Source organism: Nelumbo lutea, chromosome 5 (assembly GCF_056320005.1).
Source record: "Nelumbo lutea isolate HS-2025 chromosome 5, American lotus-T2T, whole genome shotgun sequence".
Taxonomy (NCBI): domain Eukaryota; kingdom Viridiplantae; phylum Streptophyta; class Magnoliopsida; order Proteales; family Nelumbonaceae; genus Nelumbo; species Nelumbo lutea.
Genome location: NC_142688.1, coordinates 84,630,889 through 84,648,566, shown reverse-complemented (window position 1 = coordinate 84,648,566; position 17,678 = coordinate 84,630,889). Strand labels below are relative to the sequence as shown.

The 17,678-nt window shown below is 41.4% G+C and overlaps 1 protein-coding gene across 5 annotated transcripts in view; it reads right to left on the bottom strand.

Moving 5' to 3' along the window:
* The window catches only part of LOC148853215 (putative LRR receptor-like serine/threonine-protein kinase At1g06840), a 132,173-nt gene extending 114,770 nt beyond the window's left edge, over nt 1-17,403 (bottom strand). Inside the window, exons 1-7 of one of the 5 annotated variants that reach the window (XM_088947574.1) lie at nt 16,964-17,403; nt 14,370-14,520; nt 14,068-14,139; nt 13,858-13,929; nt 780-923; nt 619-690; nt 339-410 (exon numbers count right to left, since the gene is read on the bottom strand). In XM_088947574.1, coding sequence (XP_088803700.1) covers nt 339-410; nt 619-690; nt 780-923; nt 13,858-13,929; nt 14,068-14,139; nt 14,370-14,520; nt 16,964-17,084 — 704 coding nt within the window. In that variant the 5' untranslated portion in view covers nt 17,085-17,403. Of the gene's footprint in view, nt 1-338; nt 411-618; nt 691-779; nt 924-13,857; nt 13,930-14,067; nt 14,140-14,369; nt 14,521-16,941 lie in introns of those variants that run through there. The other 4 variants (XM_088947576.1, XM_088947575.1, XM_088947577.1 and 1 more) reach the window with 4 other exon arrangements.
* Nucleotides 17,404-17,678: the final 275 nt, after the last annotated feature.

Sequence of the window (17,678 nt, the reverse complement as noted above, 5' to 3'; positions counted from 1 at the left end):
CCTCATTTCTGACCCTATCCTTTCTAGTTTTGCCACTCATCCATCTAGGCATATGCATTTCTGCCACACTGATTTTTTGAACAAGTTGATCAACAAAGTTATTATTCCTCTGAACTTTATCTGTTTAGGCCTCATATTCAAGATAACCTATAAAACCATCCTGGGCGCATCAGCTTTGTAAACCATGAAATATATTTTGCCAGTTAAAAACTAATGGACATGATGATAATACTATCATTCTGATAGGTAAATAAGCAAAATTTTTTACCTGTAAAAATAAAATAAAGAAATTACATAAATCAGAAATAACAATTCAGAGGATTAGTGGGTGAACGTACAGTATGCGTAACTGTGGAATTTTTGACAACTCTGGTGGAAGATACCCAGATAAGTTGTTATTATCCAAAAGCCTAGAAATGTTCATATCATCAACAACAAAATCATAAGCACAACAAAACATAATTTTATCAAATCTAAAAGTGTAAATAATTAAAACTAGAGAATGGTATTATATGAATAAGAATACATAATTTTACTGAATCTAAAAGTGTAGATAATTAAAAACTAGAGGGTAGAATTATATGATTAACAACAGAAGCAACCACTATATTAACTCACAAGTGAAGCAAATTAGGTAATTTCGAAAGCTCGGGTGGAATTTGCCCAGTAATTGAATTATTGTTCATGTGGCTGCAAAAAAATATATATATTTTATATCAGAAAAATCATAAGTTTCTAAGCTAACTAAAAAGAAATATCAAAGTTAAGTTGCCACTAACAGATGCTTAGTGCTATTCAAGTTGGCGAATGAATTTGGTATTGATCCCGATATTTGGTTCTGGTCTACTTGGAGCCTATCTAAATTGGGAAGAAAACCAATCTCATCTGGTAAAGAACCTGTTAATTTGTTTCCATTCAAGAGCCTGCATATGTACACATAGAGAGTCAACATCTCAAACAATCAAAAAACCATATAAGTAGGCATATAAATTGAGCAAAAGATGGATAGACATTCATGAACGAGTAGTACTGAGAACTAATCACCTTTTTTGTTTATTTTCTTTAAGGAAAAAGAAAAAATGCCAATAGTTGAAGAATCAAGAACAAGTTATGTAGAATATTTCTTGTAAAACCTGGTCTGGTCAACAAACATAGGTTATTGAAAGCAACAAAACGCAAGTGTTACAGAGCGTTTAGAATGAATCAATTCCCATGTCCAAAGAATCCTTATATGCTTTATTATAAGGCTATGTACAACTACATGAAAACCCTTTTAAGGCCAAACCAGGAAAAGTAAGGGTAGTGATTTTATCACATCCCCTCTTTGACCATCCTGAGTGAAAAGATAAAGAAACCACTGTTGCTTATGATAGAAGTGAAAATATGGTATGATTTTGACTTTTGAATATGCACTTCTTGAACAATGATTGGGGATATGCCCTTTTCATCAAAAATGGGGTTTTCCCAAGTAACTCCCCAAAGGTAAAATCAAAAGATTAATAAAAACAACAAAAGAATGCAACCATGATGAGTATTCCATTAGAATTTCTGGACACTCCTACAATTCCTAAATAATGATTAGGGATGTGCGCTTTTATCAAAAACGGGATATGCCCAAATCACTCCCCAAAAGTAAAAGCAAAAGATTAATAGAAATAACAAAAGAATACAACCATGATGAATATCTCTCTATTAGAATTTTTGAACACTCCTCAAAAGCCTAAATTCCCTGGGTTTCCTAATGAGCCACCACCAAAGTTCAATGTGACCACACTTTGGGATACAGGAAACCAACTTTGAATTTGAATCTGTCTTCAATGGAGGATTTAGAGATTTCATGCCAAGCTCTTAATATGTCATCAAATGAAAAATTACCACTTCATCTCTTGTAAGAATCCAATAAACTACCACTGTATGAATAATATTCATTGAAGTTTCTAGCTTTTTTTTCCTGTCTTGGAAAACTCTATAGGAGGACCACACTAGCTCATTTAGGATTCCAAATCAAACTCTGCCACTCCAATGACTGAGAGTGCTTCCCTTGCCCCATTGCTACATAAATATCCTACCAATTTAAGTCCAAGCACCCACTAAGTGCATGTCAACATCTATATCTTAACTGCTTGAGGCAGGTAGCATCATTACTGCACTTGCAAGATCTGCAAGGATAAGTGATACTTTCAATAATTTAAAGGATGCACCATTCCTTTCACATTAAACCTCCTTCCCAATTTTCTGCCCAGTTTCAAACTCTTGGTCACCACTTGACACCTGTCCCCTGCCTTTTGGCACAAATCTAACTTTTTTTTCACCCTTTTCCTTAAATAAGCTTTGGGATCCCCTTTGTCTAGTATGTTAAGAACCTTACTAACTTTGGAGATGTTTATCCCCCCAGCATGTGGTGGCCCACGTGCCAATGAATGCCTTTCCCCAAGCCAAAAAAAAACAGGTAATCTTCTCAGTTTGGCCCTTTGCTTAGGTGCAGTTCAAAGTTGCATAACCAAAATTTCACTTACTACCTTCTATGCATCTATAAGCATGCTTATTGGAGGTTAGTCCAAAACAACTAGGAATTGATGAATCCAAAGTCCAACAAAGCTAGATCATGTGCTATATGCAATTAGAAGAGATGTGAATCAGTCCTCTAATATCAGGTTTAAAATCAGTGATTAACAGTACAAATCAGATCTGAATGATAGTGCAAGAGCTATGTATGTTGAAGAGAAGATGTAAGAGAAGAAGAAGTCGAACTAGTCTTTCCTTCTCTTCTAACCCTATTTTTTATTAATCTCTAAAACAAATTGATGATGACAAGTATACCCTTAAGTGGGCGGCCAGCTTGGCAGTTACATAAAGAAAATAAAATAAGAACAACTAACAAGCCCATTAAGTGAGGCCCATCAACATAAAATAAAAGAAAAAATAAAGGATATCACATAAGAGGTTGTTAGAGCCCATTCGGCCCAGTCTCTTTACACTCCCCCTCAAGCTGAGCATAGATGTCAATCATGCCCAGCTTGCTTATATAGTGTGTCAATTTCCCCTTGGGAACTCCCTTGGTCAAGATATCAGCCAGTTGCTCTTTTGATGTGATAAATGGTAAACAGACTTCTCCTGAAGAGACTCTTTCCCTTATGAAATGCCTATCAACCTCAATGATATCACATAAGAGGCTGTTAGGGCCCATTCGGCCCAGTCTCTTTACACTCCCCCTCAAGCTGAGTATAGATGTCAATCATGCCCAGCTTGCTTATATAGTGTGTCAATTTCCCCTTGGGAACTCCCTTGGTCAAGATATCAGCCAGTTGCTCTTTTGATGTGATAAATGGTAAACAGACTTCTCCTGAAGAGACTCTTTCCCTTATGAAATGCCTATCAACCTCAATGCGCTTAGTTCTGCCATGCTGAACTGGATTATGTGCAATGTTGATAGCAGCTTGGTTGTCACAATAGAGCATCATTGGTTGCTCGTAGTCCACCCCCAATTCCTCTAGAAGGGATCGTAGCCATAGTAATTTTGACACACCATGAGCCTTGCCCTGTATTTTGCTTCAGCTGAGGATCTAGCAACTACTGATTGTTTCTTACTCCTTAGCAAATAGAATACCTTTCCCTGGAGTACCTTTCAAGTAGCACAGAACCCTTTCTGCAACAGCTAGATGAGTATATCTGGGAGAATGCATAAACTGACTGAGAACACTTACTGCATAGGAAATATCTGGCCGAGTCATGCAAAGGTAATAACAACTTCCCAAGCAGTCTCTAAAACACTCCCTTATCAGACCGGTGCACCATCTGTGGCAGAAAGCTTATGATTAGGATCAATGGGAGTGGAGATGGGTTTAGCTCCAAGTTTACCAGTGTTAGCAAGAAGATCAAGGACATATTTGCACTGAGATATGAATATACCATCCTTAGATCGAGCAACTTCAATGCCCAAGAAATACTGAAGATCTCCCAAATCTTTAATTTCAAATTCAGAGCGGAGAAATGTTTTTAGTTTACTGGCCTCTTCAATGTCATTACCCGTGACCACAATATCATCAACATAAACAATCAAGAAGGTCACCAGAGAGTCATTTCTCTTCAAGAACAGTGTATGATCAGATTGTGTTTGAATGTAGCCAAAGGAGACAAGAGCGGGCCGAAATCTCTCAAACCAAGCCCGAGGAGATTGTTTGAGACCATAAAGGGATTTGTGTAGTTTACACACCTTGCCTTTCATTTCTTTCTCATACACTCCTGGAAGTAGAGACATATAGACCTCTTCATGCAGATCTCCATTCAAGAAAGCATTTTTAACATCAAACTAGTGTAGGGGCCAGCCAAAGGTAGTTGCTAGAGAAAGCAAGACCCTAACTGAAGTCATCTTAGCTACAGGAGCAAAGGTCTCAAGATAGTCAATGCCATACATTTGGGTGTAACCCTTGGCAACCAACCTAGCCTTATACCTCTCAACCAAGCCATCAGAGTGATATTTAATGGTAAACACCCATTTACACCCCACTGGTTCCTTCCCTTCCGGCAAGTCCACAACATCCCAGGTATGGTTCTTATGTAATGCTTCAAGTTCAGTCATCATAGCATCCCTCCATTCAGGTTGAGACAATGCTTCTGGTACAGACCTAGGTGTCACATGTGAAGAGATAGAAGCAAAAAAGGAGTAGTAGGAAGGAGAGAGAAGGTTGTAAGATAAATGTTTGGAGATGCAATGGGCTATACAATTCCGCTTGCCCTTGCGAAGAGCAATAGGAAGGTCAAGGTCAGGGACGATCGAAGGTGGATCGATAGAGGGCTGATCTGTTTCCTCAGGAACTGTGGGAGTGGCCAGATGCTCTTCTGAAGGAGTGGAAACAACCTGCATATGTCTGAATCTCCGCCTTTGGTAACACCTTTGGAGAGTAGGAGCAGAAGCAAGAGGAGGATCAAGGGTGGGTCCAGTGGAAGAGGTGGACCCCCCATGATCAGACTCACAAGGGATGGGAAGAGGAACAGTTGGAGACATAGCAAAGGGTTCATCACATTTCTCCCCCTTAGGAGGAACACTAAAGAAAGGAGTCAACTCTGCAAAGGTGGCATCCCGAGATACAAAGCGGGTGCCACAAACTGGATCAAAACAACAATAACCCTTTTGTGTAGAGGCATATCCCAGAAACACGCACTTATGAGCTTTAGGTTCAAATTTATGCCTTTGGTGACTATGAATATACACATAACAAGTACTCCCAAATACACGGAGAGGGAGAGAAAAGAGATCCTCATCTGGGAAGAGAAGACTAAAGGGGGTTTTAAAGCCAAGGACCCTGGAGGACATACGGTTGATTAGGTAGGTAGCAGTATGAACAGCATCTCCCCAAAACCTTACAGGAACATGGGATGCAAATAAAAGGGATCTGGCAACCTCAACCACATGCCTGTTCTTTCTTTCCGCCACCCCATTTTGTTGTGGAGTGTAGGAACAAGAGCTTTGATGAATAACCCCAAAAGTTTCAAGGTAGGTGAAGAGGATTTTCTCAAAATACTCCTTAGCATTGTCAGGGCGGAATATTTTGATACAGGTATTAAACTAGGTGAGGATGAGTTCATGAAAATTTTTCACAATGATTGGTACTTCATCCCGGGATTTCATGAGATAAAACCAAGTATAACGAGAATAATCATCAATAAAAAGGATAAAATACCTGTAGCCCCCCATGGTTGGCATGTGATATGGCCCCCACACATCAGAGTGAACAATATGGAAAGGAGAAAGAGATCTTTTATTACTGATTGAATAGGAATATCTACAATCTTTGTTAGCTCACATGACTCACAATGAAGACTAGATAAAGACACTCCTTTAAACATATCTGGGAACAGATGACTTAAAGCAAAAAAAGACAAATGACCAAACCGAAAATGACATAACAAAATTTTGTTAACAGACTCTGACACAACTGACTCTAAAGCAACTCCATGAGGTGATCCCAAGGCTTGATCTAGTGTGTCCAGCAGGTATATTCCATTCGCCTCATGGCCACTCCCAATCGTCCTTTGAGACTACAGGTCCTGAAAAGCACAATGAGTGGGAAAGAAGGTTATGCTGCAGTTCATGGACTTTGTTAAGCTATTAACAGATAAAAGGTTTGTGTGAAGCTTAGGAACATGGAGAACAGAAGATAAGAACAGGGTGTCAGAGGTCTTTATATCTCCTTTACCAGAGATGGGGGCAAGTGACCCATCAGCCAGGGATATTTTCTCTTTCCCAGAGAGGAGATGGAATGAACAAAAAACGTTAGATAGGCTGGTCAAATGGTCTGATGCACCGGAATCTATAATCCAAGGGAGTTTATGATTACCTAAAACTGAAGCATGATTTGCTGAGGCATATGTACCTGAGTGAGCAAAAGCCGATGAAGATGATGTACTGTTGGAAAGGTGAGTTGAAGAAATCGTAGCTTCCAGGTGATTTAGAGCCTCCCATACTTCTCAAAATCTAGTTTCATTGCAACCAATTGCTCAATAGTTGATTTTTCTTCACTTTCCTTACTTCCCCCCTCAGGCACTATAGCAGCATTAGCAGTCTTGGATTTTCCCACCTGACTGCCTTTCTTAGGGTTATTATTGTTCTTAAACCTATCGGGAAGAAGTTCAGGATGAAGCTTCTAGCAGGTGTCCTTTGTATGTCGTGGTTTCTTGCAATATTCACACAACTGCTCTCTTTTCTCAGTAGGGCCCTTTGGTTTCATTCCCGCATGTGCAAAATGTTTTGTAGATGGACTCTGCAACTGCACCTACCGCCTACTCTCCTCACTACTTATCATAGCATATGCCTTTGAAAGAGTAACCTCATCCCTGGCCAAAATGTTCTACCTGATAATATCAAACTCAGGGTTGAGTCCAGTGAGAAATTCAAACACCCTATTTCTCTCCACTAGCTTTCTATACATTTCAGCATCCTTTTTACTCTCCCATACCACTGTTTCCATAACATTTGCCATAGGGACTTTAGTATGGAGTAGTAGATTGCCACACTCTTCTCCCCCTGTCTCAGGTTCTTCACATCACTTTTCAATTTGTATGCTCTGGCTACATTCAATTTCTGTGAATAGGTCTCAGTTACACTATCCCATATCTCCTTAGCCGAAGACATCCAGAGATAGTGTTGGCTTATATGAGGTTGCATACAGTTGACTAACCATCCTATAACATTATAGTTATCTTGCATCCATCTTTCAAATTTAGGGTCTGTCTCTTTGGGTTTCACCTTGCTGCCTGTGAGATACCCGAGTTTTCCTCTACTACAAACATAGATTTTTATAGACTGTGCCCAAGCAAGATAGTTCATCCCATCTAGCTTAATTGTGGTAACACCCGTCAAAACGGAATCTACTGGAGCAGGTCCAAAAGCTGGCACCTGCTTGAACTCACTTCCATATGTCTCCATTAATCAAATGGAAATCAAAGAACAGGAAATTTTGACTATGTGAATTTACATGAAATCAAACCAGAACTTGGGTGCTTGAAAAGCTAGGGTTTTGCTCCGTCCAGCAGATGGGCGGGAGAGAGAAGACACTGTCGCACCTACCAGAGTAACCCAAACTCTTCCAAACCTGAACCGCCCTCCTTTAGCTGTCACAAGACACCTTCCAAGCACAGAGCGCCACACCCAAGCTTCACCTTTCTTGGTAACTCGAAAATCTCTAGTCGGCTAGGTTTCGGGCAACAGCAAGACAGAATCACTTCTTGGCAAAATCTGGCCAGAACTAAACTCTCCAAACCCTTCTACCAACTAGGCGAGTGATTCTCTATACTATAGAGAACCTATCTCTCCATACACTCTCTTGATTTTGGAGTGTACAGGAACAAAGAAAAAAGAAGAAAGAGGAACTGAACATGGCTCTGATACCAAGATGTGAATCAATGATTAACTGTACAAATCAGATCTGAATGATAGTGCAAGAGCTGTGTATGTCGAAGAGAAGAGGTAAGAGAAGAAGAAGTCGAATTAGTCTTCCTTCTCCTCTAACCCTATTTTTTATTAATCTCTAAAACAAATTGATGATGACAAGTATACCCTTAAGTGGGCGGCCAGCTTGGCAGTTACATAAAGAAAATAAAATAAGAACAACTAACAGGCCTATTAAGTGAGGCCCATCAACATAAAATAAAAGATAAAATAAAGGATATCACATAAGAGGCTGTTAGGGCCCATTCGGCCCAGTCTCTTTACAAGAAGGTAGTAAATGAAATTTTTACCCAAGAAGATTCATTAATTAAATAACTTTCCAAACTCTATCTGTTTAAGGGTATGAATCATACTCTAATGGAGACACGGCATTAAGACTGATAGGCTTGGAAAGACAACCAGCCTAGCCTCGAAGACCCAGGCCCATCACCAGACCCATCACTTCTCCCTTTTCTCAGTCCATTTCAGGAGGGTGAGCTCCCTCAAACCAGCTCTTGTCTCTTAAACATACGTTTGTGGAAGTAAGGGTCTTATCAACTGGTATCATAGCTGAGTCCACCCATGCCCGGTACCAGATCCATGGCGGTGGATGAATGGATTGACCAAATTGAAGTGGAGGTTCGGCAGACCACCGGAGAGTCAGGAGACATCAAGGAGACTCTGACCGCTTTGGTCGGTCAGTTTGACTCGATGCCAGTAGCGCCCAAGGAGTTTGAGCCAGAAGGATCTAGCAGCAATGGAGGATGATAAGTTGGGGCTTTCCCAGTCAAGGGCAGCTAAGATCGACTACCCTACCTACTCAGGTGATGACCTTGTACCCTGGATTTACCGGGCCGAGAGGTTTTTTTGAATTTCATGAAACTCCTGCCAATCAACGAGTGGCCATTGCCTCGATCCACATGGATAAGAAGCCATTTTGTGGTGCCACCGTTCCAATGGTACCATAAGACCCACCCTCAGACCACATGGTTGGACTTCATCGAGACCTTATGTGTGAGGTTCAGTCCTTCAGGATATGAGAATTTCAATGAATATCTTTCAAGACTGAGACAGTCTGGAACCGTAAGGGAATACCAGAAGGAATTCAAGCGAATTGCTACCCGTGTCCATGGATGGCTGAAGGCAGCTCTAGTGGGTTATTTCATTGGGGAGCTCCGAGAGGATATACGAATTGAGGTTAACACCATGCAGCCAGCCACCTTGGTAGTTGCAATCGGTCTAACCAAGTTATAGGAAGAAATGTTGAATAGGCTGAAGCGGATCGGCCGGCCCACTTTACCCATGGCCAGCCCAATTTTAAAAACCTCTGCCATCAAGAATGAACCTAATTTAGGCCCACTATTACCAACCCCCAACACCAACATGGTTGCCCCTCCTGCTAAGAATCCCGGAACCATGACTCTCCCCTACTGGAAGATGTCCTGGACCGAAATGCAAGCCCGGCGTGAGAAGGGCATCTACTATAACTGTGATGACAAATTCGTTCCTAGCCATAAGTGCAAGGCCCAACAAGTGTACCTACTGCAAGTAGAGGAGGAGAGTGAGCCAGAGGAAGAACTGGGTGACCCAACATTTATCAAAAAAAAAATGGGTTACCCAACTGATACTGTTGAAGTACAACAAATGGAGGTAGTCCCCAACGTTGAATATTATGTGATTTCTTTGCAAGCCTTAGCGGGTTATTGGGCCCCACAAACTATGCGGATCCGCAGAAAGGTTCTAGGCCAAAAGGTGGCAATATTAATTGATAGAGGGAGCTCACTAAACTTCATCACCACTGGGTTAGCCTAACGACTTGGGTTACCCGTTGAGCTGGTATCCCCGTTTGTCGTTAACGTGGCCAATGGTCACCACCTCACTTGTGAAGGGAGATGTAAGTCAGTAGGACTCAAGGTGCAAGGACATGTGTTCAACATAGTCCTCCACCCCCTGGAATTTTCAAGAACGGATATGGTCCTTGGTGTACAATGGTTGCAACTACTAGGCCCAGTAGTGTGCAACTGGACTGAACTTACTATGCAATTTGCACATCAAGGAAGGCAGTGCATTCTTAAGGGGACCCACATAGTACCCATAGCAGTTGATTCACCTAGTGTCCTTCTCAAGAGTTGCCAACACAGTGACACCCCACTTCTTATGAGCATGGGCTCCCTACCTATTGGGCCGACCATATCCACACCCCCCGATAACCTGATCCCTTCCCCAAATAAAAACCGACAACTACAGCAACTACTTCAATCTGTTCGGATGTCTTCCAAGAACCCATTACCCTACCACCCCACCGAACCCATGACCACAAAATCCCAATCCACCCAGGGGCCCCACTTGCTAATGTAAGACCTTACATATACCCCCATTATCAAAGAGCTGAAGTGGAGCACATGGAAAAGAAGTTGCTGGGTAAAGGGTTCATCGTCAACTACTAGGCCTTAAACAATATCACAGTGAAGGACTGCTACCCCATTCCCTTGATTGAAGAACTCCTTGACGAATTGGGCCAGGCATAATACTTTTCTAAGTTGGATCTGCAGTCTGGGTACCACTAGATCCATGCCCACATTGAAGATATCCATAAAATGGCTTTCCAGACCTCAGATAGACGTTTCAAATTCCTAGTAATGCCCTTTGTCGTAACTAATGCACCCTCCACATTCCAGAGACTCATGAATGAAATTTTTAAACCACTTGTGCCGATTTATACTTGTATTTTTCGGCGATATATTGGTATATAGTCCCAACTGGGGTACCCATTTGGAGCACCTCCAGTTCACACTTGACTTGCTCTGGTTGCACCATTTGTTTTCCAAACCCTCCAAGTGCTCATTCGGCCAGACTCAAATTAATTACCTTGGGCATGTGATAATGGGCAGAAAGGTGTACACTGACCCAAACAAGATCTTCTATAATGGTGAATTGGGCCTGACCCATTTCTCAAAAGGGCCTCAGGGAGTTCCTTTGGCTCACCGGCTACTACCACCGGCTCATTCCAAGGTATGGGCATGTGATAATGGGCAGAAAGGTGTACACTGACCCAGACAAGATCTTCTATAATGGTGAATTGGGCCCGACCCATTTCTCAAAAGGGCCTCAGGGAGTTCCTTTGGCTCATGGGATACTACCACCGACTCATTCCAAGGTATGGGCTGCTAGCATCTCCCCTCACCCGCCTCTTAAAGAAGCAAGTCTTCCATTGGGACGAGCAAGCCGAAGATGCCTTCCAGTTGCTCAAAAGGGCTGTCACAAACCCTCCCACACTAGCATTGCCCGATTTCAACCAAGAGTTTGTTGTAGAGACCGATGCATCAGGTAAGGGTGTAGGGGCTGTCTTAATGCAACAAGGATAACCCTTGGCCTATTATAGTAAGACCTTATCCCACGAGCTCAGGCAAAGTCCACCTACGAGAAAGAGTTAATGGTCGTTACCTTGGCCATCAAGAAGTGGCAAGCATACCTTTCAGGCCGCAGATTTACAGACAAGATGGACCACCGGAGCATGAAGCACCTGTTGGAGAAACGAGTGCTAGGCCCCAATCAATAAAGATGGGCTTATAAGCTATTGGGCCATGATTTCAAGATCGAATACAGACCTAGGCCCTCCAATGTAGTGGCAGATGCTCTCTCAAGATCTGAAGATTTCCAATTAGTGGGCCTGTCTCGGCCCATTTTTCCCTTGTTAGACCTACTCAGGCAGGAGGCCAAGAAAGACAAGCATCTTAAACAGTTGAGGAACCAATACAACCATGATCCCATGTTGACACCAGGGTATGAAGTGACCCATGACACTTTCTTCTATAAGGGTCGTTTGGTAATACCTGAAACATCACGGTATCTCCAGGAGTTACTGCAACTCTTTCATGACTCACCATGAGGGGGAGGGGGGGCTCACTCAGGGTCCCTATGCACCATTAAAAGATTGGCAACCCATTACTATTAGAGGGGCATGAAACAAATGGTACAGGAATATGTAGCCAAGTGTGCAACTTGTCAACAACAGAAATACAGCACCCAGATCCCTGCCAGCCTATTACAACCCCTACCCATACCCAGCCATGTCTGGGAAGAAATCACCATGGATTTGATAACCAGATTACCCAAATCTAAGGGGAAATCGGTGATTTTTAGTGGTGGTGGACCGGTTGAGTAAATATGCCCACTTCATTGCCCTCCCTCACCCATATACAGCATCCACAGTTGCCTGAGCTTTTATACAGGAGGTGGTCAAGCTTCATGGCACCCCACAGTCCATACACACAGATCGGGGCCCACTGTTCATAAGAAAGTTTTGGGAGTCTTACTTCTCAGACCAGGGGGTACAACTACTCCATTCCACCAGTTATCACCCTTAGACCGACGGTCAATTAGAGGTAGTAAACTTGTGCTTAGAGACCTATTTAAGGTGCTTTGTTGGGGAGAAGCCCAAACATTGGGCCCACTGGTTGCCTTGGGTTGTATATTGGTAAAATATAACCTTCCAAGGAACGGCCAGAACCACTCCCTTCAAGGTGTTATATGGGCATGATCCTCCCGCCATCCTTCCTTATGCAGTGGCAGCGGTTGAAGAACAGTTAACAGCTCGGGGCAACATATTAAAAAATCTCAAGTTTCACCTACACCAGACTCAACAATGTATGAAACTGGCCTATGATAAGAAGCACCGTGAGTTGGAATTTTCAAAGGGTGACTGGGTCTGTTTGAAGCTTCAGCCTTATAGGCAAACATTAGTGGCTTATCGCCCATCGCAGAAATTGGGCCCACGATACTTTGGGCCTTTTCAAGTGACAGAACGCATCGGATCGGTAGCCTACCACTTGGATCTTCCTACTGAGTCTAAATTGCATCCAATATTCCACATCAGTCTCTTGAAGCCATGCTTGGCTTCCACCGATAGGAGGAGTCCTACCCTTCCCCAGTTCACTAATGAAGGGGAATGGGAACCCAAATGACTTGCAAACTTCAGGTGGGTGAAACAGCAGGGGAAGAAGACTAAAAGACAGGTCAGCCTTGGTGGAATGGTGCAATCTCCCTCCCGAAGATGCCACATGGGAGGATTTTGACCAACTGCAGCAACAATTTCCTAACATTGACCTTGAGGACAAGGTCGTTCTTGATGGAGAGGGGAATGATAGGCTCGGCAAGGCAACCAAACCAGCCTCGAAGGCCCAGACCCATCACCAGACCCAGAACTCCCCTCAGATATTCGCTCGACACCACCCTTGAGGTTTGTTTACGTGTGTCGTCCACGTAAAGAGAATTGAGCGAGAAACGGTTAGCCATCACTATCTATCCCCTACAAGAGGTTACAAATATCTTGTAATAATCATTGAGAAGGCAAGAGAAACCCTACTTCTTCTCTTCGAACCAGCTCCTTTTTCTTAGTCCATTTCAGGAGGGTGAGCTCCTTCGAATCAGCTCCTGTCACTTAAACATACGTTTGCAGAAGTAAAGGGTCTTATCAAAGACAGATGCTTTAGCCCAACCTTACAAAATAGGACTGGGCAGCCATCAAAAACTTTCAGGCAGATGTTCCACCTTAGTAGATCAACACATCCTTCCAAGGCATTAGGGCAGATTCTTGACCACAGTCCATCCAGGGGGGCATGCTAACTACAATGATAAAATCTTGAGCTGACAAGCATGATAAAATGGGTTTGAGTCTGAGAGAATCCACTTTGTGAAAAAAAAAAAGCCAAAGTTTAAGTCTGTATCCAATCCAGCCCACCCAAGACCCAGGATAGTCAGGACCAACATTGGGTAATGTCCTTTTATTTGTTGAAGGGTCCAAGTAAAAGAGTAGTGGCGCAATAGTAGCAAAATATATATCACCAGGTATATGCACATTCGGATGAGCCTATAATTATACTGACTATAAGAACAAGATATTGTAACTAAATAACATATATTCAACTTACAGGAGTCTCAAAGATGCAAGCTTCCCTATCTCCCTTGGTATACTTCCCGTTATCTCATTCCACATAAAATCTCTTCCAAAAGAGAACAAGGTGATTAATATCACAGGAAGTATCAAATATAAATATTCAAAGATAATAGGCAAGGAGGATGACATCTCCAAATATGAAACATATTGATATCTTGATGATAGTTGACCGAACATTACTCACATTACTTGAATATGAGATAGTTGACCAAGTTCAGGTGCTAAATATCCAGAGAGATTCATATTCAACAGCTGCCTATAATAAATGGCAAAAGAAAGTGATGGTATGAGTGGTATTTTGCCCATAACAATAAATATTATAAAATAAGAACTATATTATAATAGTAATACTAAAGGTAGTAACCATATACGTTGTATTAAGAATTAATTCTGTACTGCAAAACTCCATCCTTGGAAAATCTTTTTAACTTTCTTTTACACAACATAACCAAATGAAAAAAGGTGAAGCATAACATAAAAACATACAGTCCTTTTATATGCATGTAACCATCAGTCCCAACTGGATCAAAGCATAGAATTCCTGTCCAATTTGATGTGCATGGGTCACCCTGATTCCAATCATTAAGATGCTTCATGGGATCAATTAACTCGCTCTTAATAGCTCTTAATGCAGCAACTGCAAAACAACAGAAATGATAACTTGATCTCATAATTCGCCTCAATTATAAAACAGTTTAATGCTTTAATGGTTGGAGCTCATAAATACTCCAAATGTAAATCACTACAACAAACTTATCTGATTGCATGTGTACAAACCATCACATCTTACCAGCATGATTGGTGCAAGTGCATCATAAAAATCATAAGATCGAAAAGGAAGATAGCAATTAAGGCTGTAACTTTATTAACATGCATGCATGTGCATGGATATACATGCACACTCCCATACATATACGTGTATCCCTGACCAAACCTGGGGTTTCAAGCTTATCAAACTCAAGAGAATTCAGGCTTAATGAGAGGTTGGTGTATTTTTTTATAATAAAATAAAAGGAAACCTATTAAAAAATATATATTATAAAGAAAGAGTGTCAAGAGCAATGTTTTAAAATGCGGAGGTGTGACATGAGGCATTCCACTACCTAGAGGCGTGAGGTGTAGTTCAGAACGCAAGAGGTGTAAGCCTCCCGAACACAAGGAGGCGTAAACCTCCTTAAGAGGAGGGGGGTTAGGAGGAAGATGAAGAGGAAGGGGGGATCTCATTTTTTCTTTATTTTTAATAAAAATATTTTATACTAAGAAGAATAAAGATGCATAACATTAGTTGAAAAGGGGGCAGAGGGGTCTGGGGGGCGAAGCCCCCCAGCCGATGGGGCAGAGGGCAAACCAGTTTCTTTCCCTTTATCTTTTCTTCCCTTCCCTTTCCCTTCCTTTTCTTTCCTTTTCTCTTTTTTTCTTCTCTTTCTTTTTCTTTCCCTTCCCTTTCTTTTCCTTTCCTTTCCTTTCCTTTTTTTCTTTTTTCTTTTTTTCTGTCTTTTTATATCATATGTGCATGAGGCGCATGAGGCATACACCTCTAGCATGCCTCATGAAAAAAGCACAAGAGGCGTACACCTCAGAGGTGTCAGCGCCTCTGGCATACGCCTCAGGGCGTTTTGGGAGCACCTTGCCTGGAGGTGCGCCTCCAGGCGTACACCTCCCACACCTTTTAAAACACTGGTCAAGAGAACACCCAACCAACCAACAGTAAAAACCAACCTTGCAAAACAACCATGTGTACGCTAGAAAAAGTTTTCAAAGAAAACAAAAATGAAAACAGCTTTCAGAACAATCTTAGGTGATGCTTCTCATGGGAAAGAGTAGTATGGCAAAGCATCAACCCTTTACCCATACAAGTTATCTGAGGGTGCTGCCTTAATGTTAATCATACCCATATTTCAAGTAAAATGTAGTTTATACCAATACTAATACTTAAGCTTAAAGTTCGTCCCCCATACAATTAACTGGATCCAGGGGAATATAAGGGATTGTCGCTGATTCTCTTGATAAATAAAGAATTGATAAAAGTACAAGGGATTTACTCCATTGAAGGGAAAAGAGATAATGATGAAACAAGATGATTAATGGCTAAATGAACAGTTTTTGAATGCTTTCCAGTTAGATTTGATAGAGGCACTGGAAGAGTGGAAGCAGTTGTATATCATTTGACCACAGAAGATGAAGCATCCACCTGGCATGAAAATAACTTACGGGGAAGCTACACGGCTGTGCGTGCTCATGCAATAAAATTGCAGAATAAGATTGTATATCTATCAAGAGTAGCATTTACACAGGTCGAGTAGGTACTAATGTCTCTGTTCTAGGGGGAGAAGAAACATTTTATTATTAAGAGTTTGTCAAACCATTAACTGAAAGTATGATCATGGAATAAGTAGGAAAGGGGAAGAAGATAGAAGAAAAGAATATCCGCTGGTAATTAGATTTATTCTATATAGATGATAGGATTTGTTCCACAGATTTCAAAAAGGAAGAAAGAGGAGCAAGAGAACGATATTAGCAAAATGTAACAGAGCAAGTGAGTAGAAAAATATAGTGAGCCAATTAAATAAAAATGCCACTACGAATGCATTCCATAGAGATGGGTAAAGACTGACATGGTCTATTTGAGTTGAATGCTTTTGTGCTTGTGTTTGTCGAACACCAGTTTGCAACCGACTCGGAGAACACTAGCCAATCTAGGATAAGCAAAGAGTTGTTCGACATAAAAGTCTAGTTAACAAGCACTAGACATCGACATACTGTTTGAGTAAACCAGGAATTCAGGCAAGCATGCCATGTGTCATGTCATATATGAACTGAACAAAAGGACGACTCTGTTCTACATTACAGCACAAGCTCCATTTCATTTATATCGTTGAAATGAATATACGAAACATACATACACCAGGTTCGGTAAAACATCCCTCCAAACGTCTACGAATCACAGACTCTACAAACATAAGACCAACGCATAGTTCCGTGCAACTAAAGCCTTATGAACACATTGGTATAGAACAAACTAAAATCAAACACCAGGCAATATCCCAAGAGTACGAACGTCAATGTTCGAGTCGATTCACCTTCGGAAGGATCAGTTGTCTGTGCTGCGACACTGAGTGCAAAACAACAAAACGAGACAAACAGAATAAATTCCAATAGACAAACTTTTACTCCCATCATCTTGAATTCAACCGTATTCATGAACTTCTACAGTTCTAATTCCAAAAATCTGCAAGATTCCGGCATGTTAATCGAGATTTCAATTTCATCCGCCACTCGAAACCCTAAAAAGCGAAACGTGAATGCTCAGACAGACTTCGGACAAATGGTGTAGTTGTAGAAGTACACCAATGTAAGGACGAGGGTGGACTTTTCTACGAAAAATCCATTTCAGGGGTAGCGCTGTCGACATTACTTATTTGTTCTAGAAATGACCAATTAATCTCTTGGATGTCTTCCCATAAAAAAGAGAAAAAGATAAATTGTCGGCCAATCGCGATACGAAAATCATAAATCGTTTGAAGCCAAAACTTTATAACTTGTGGTATATAGAACTATCTTAACGGTTACAACGGCCTTACAAGAAGAGAGTGGATTATTTACCGGGAAATAAAAAAGAATTAAGTGTTTGTGACCCGGCCGGTCGGTTCGTTTAAACTGTCAACAGAGCAGAAGACGGGTATGGACCGTTTGGTATGGTTAAAGAGACGAACCCTTCTCACCGTTCATAGATCACAATTCAAATAAATTAAATATATTATATTACAGTACATAATTATTAATTTTTAATATACA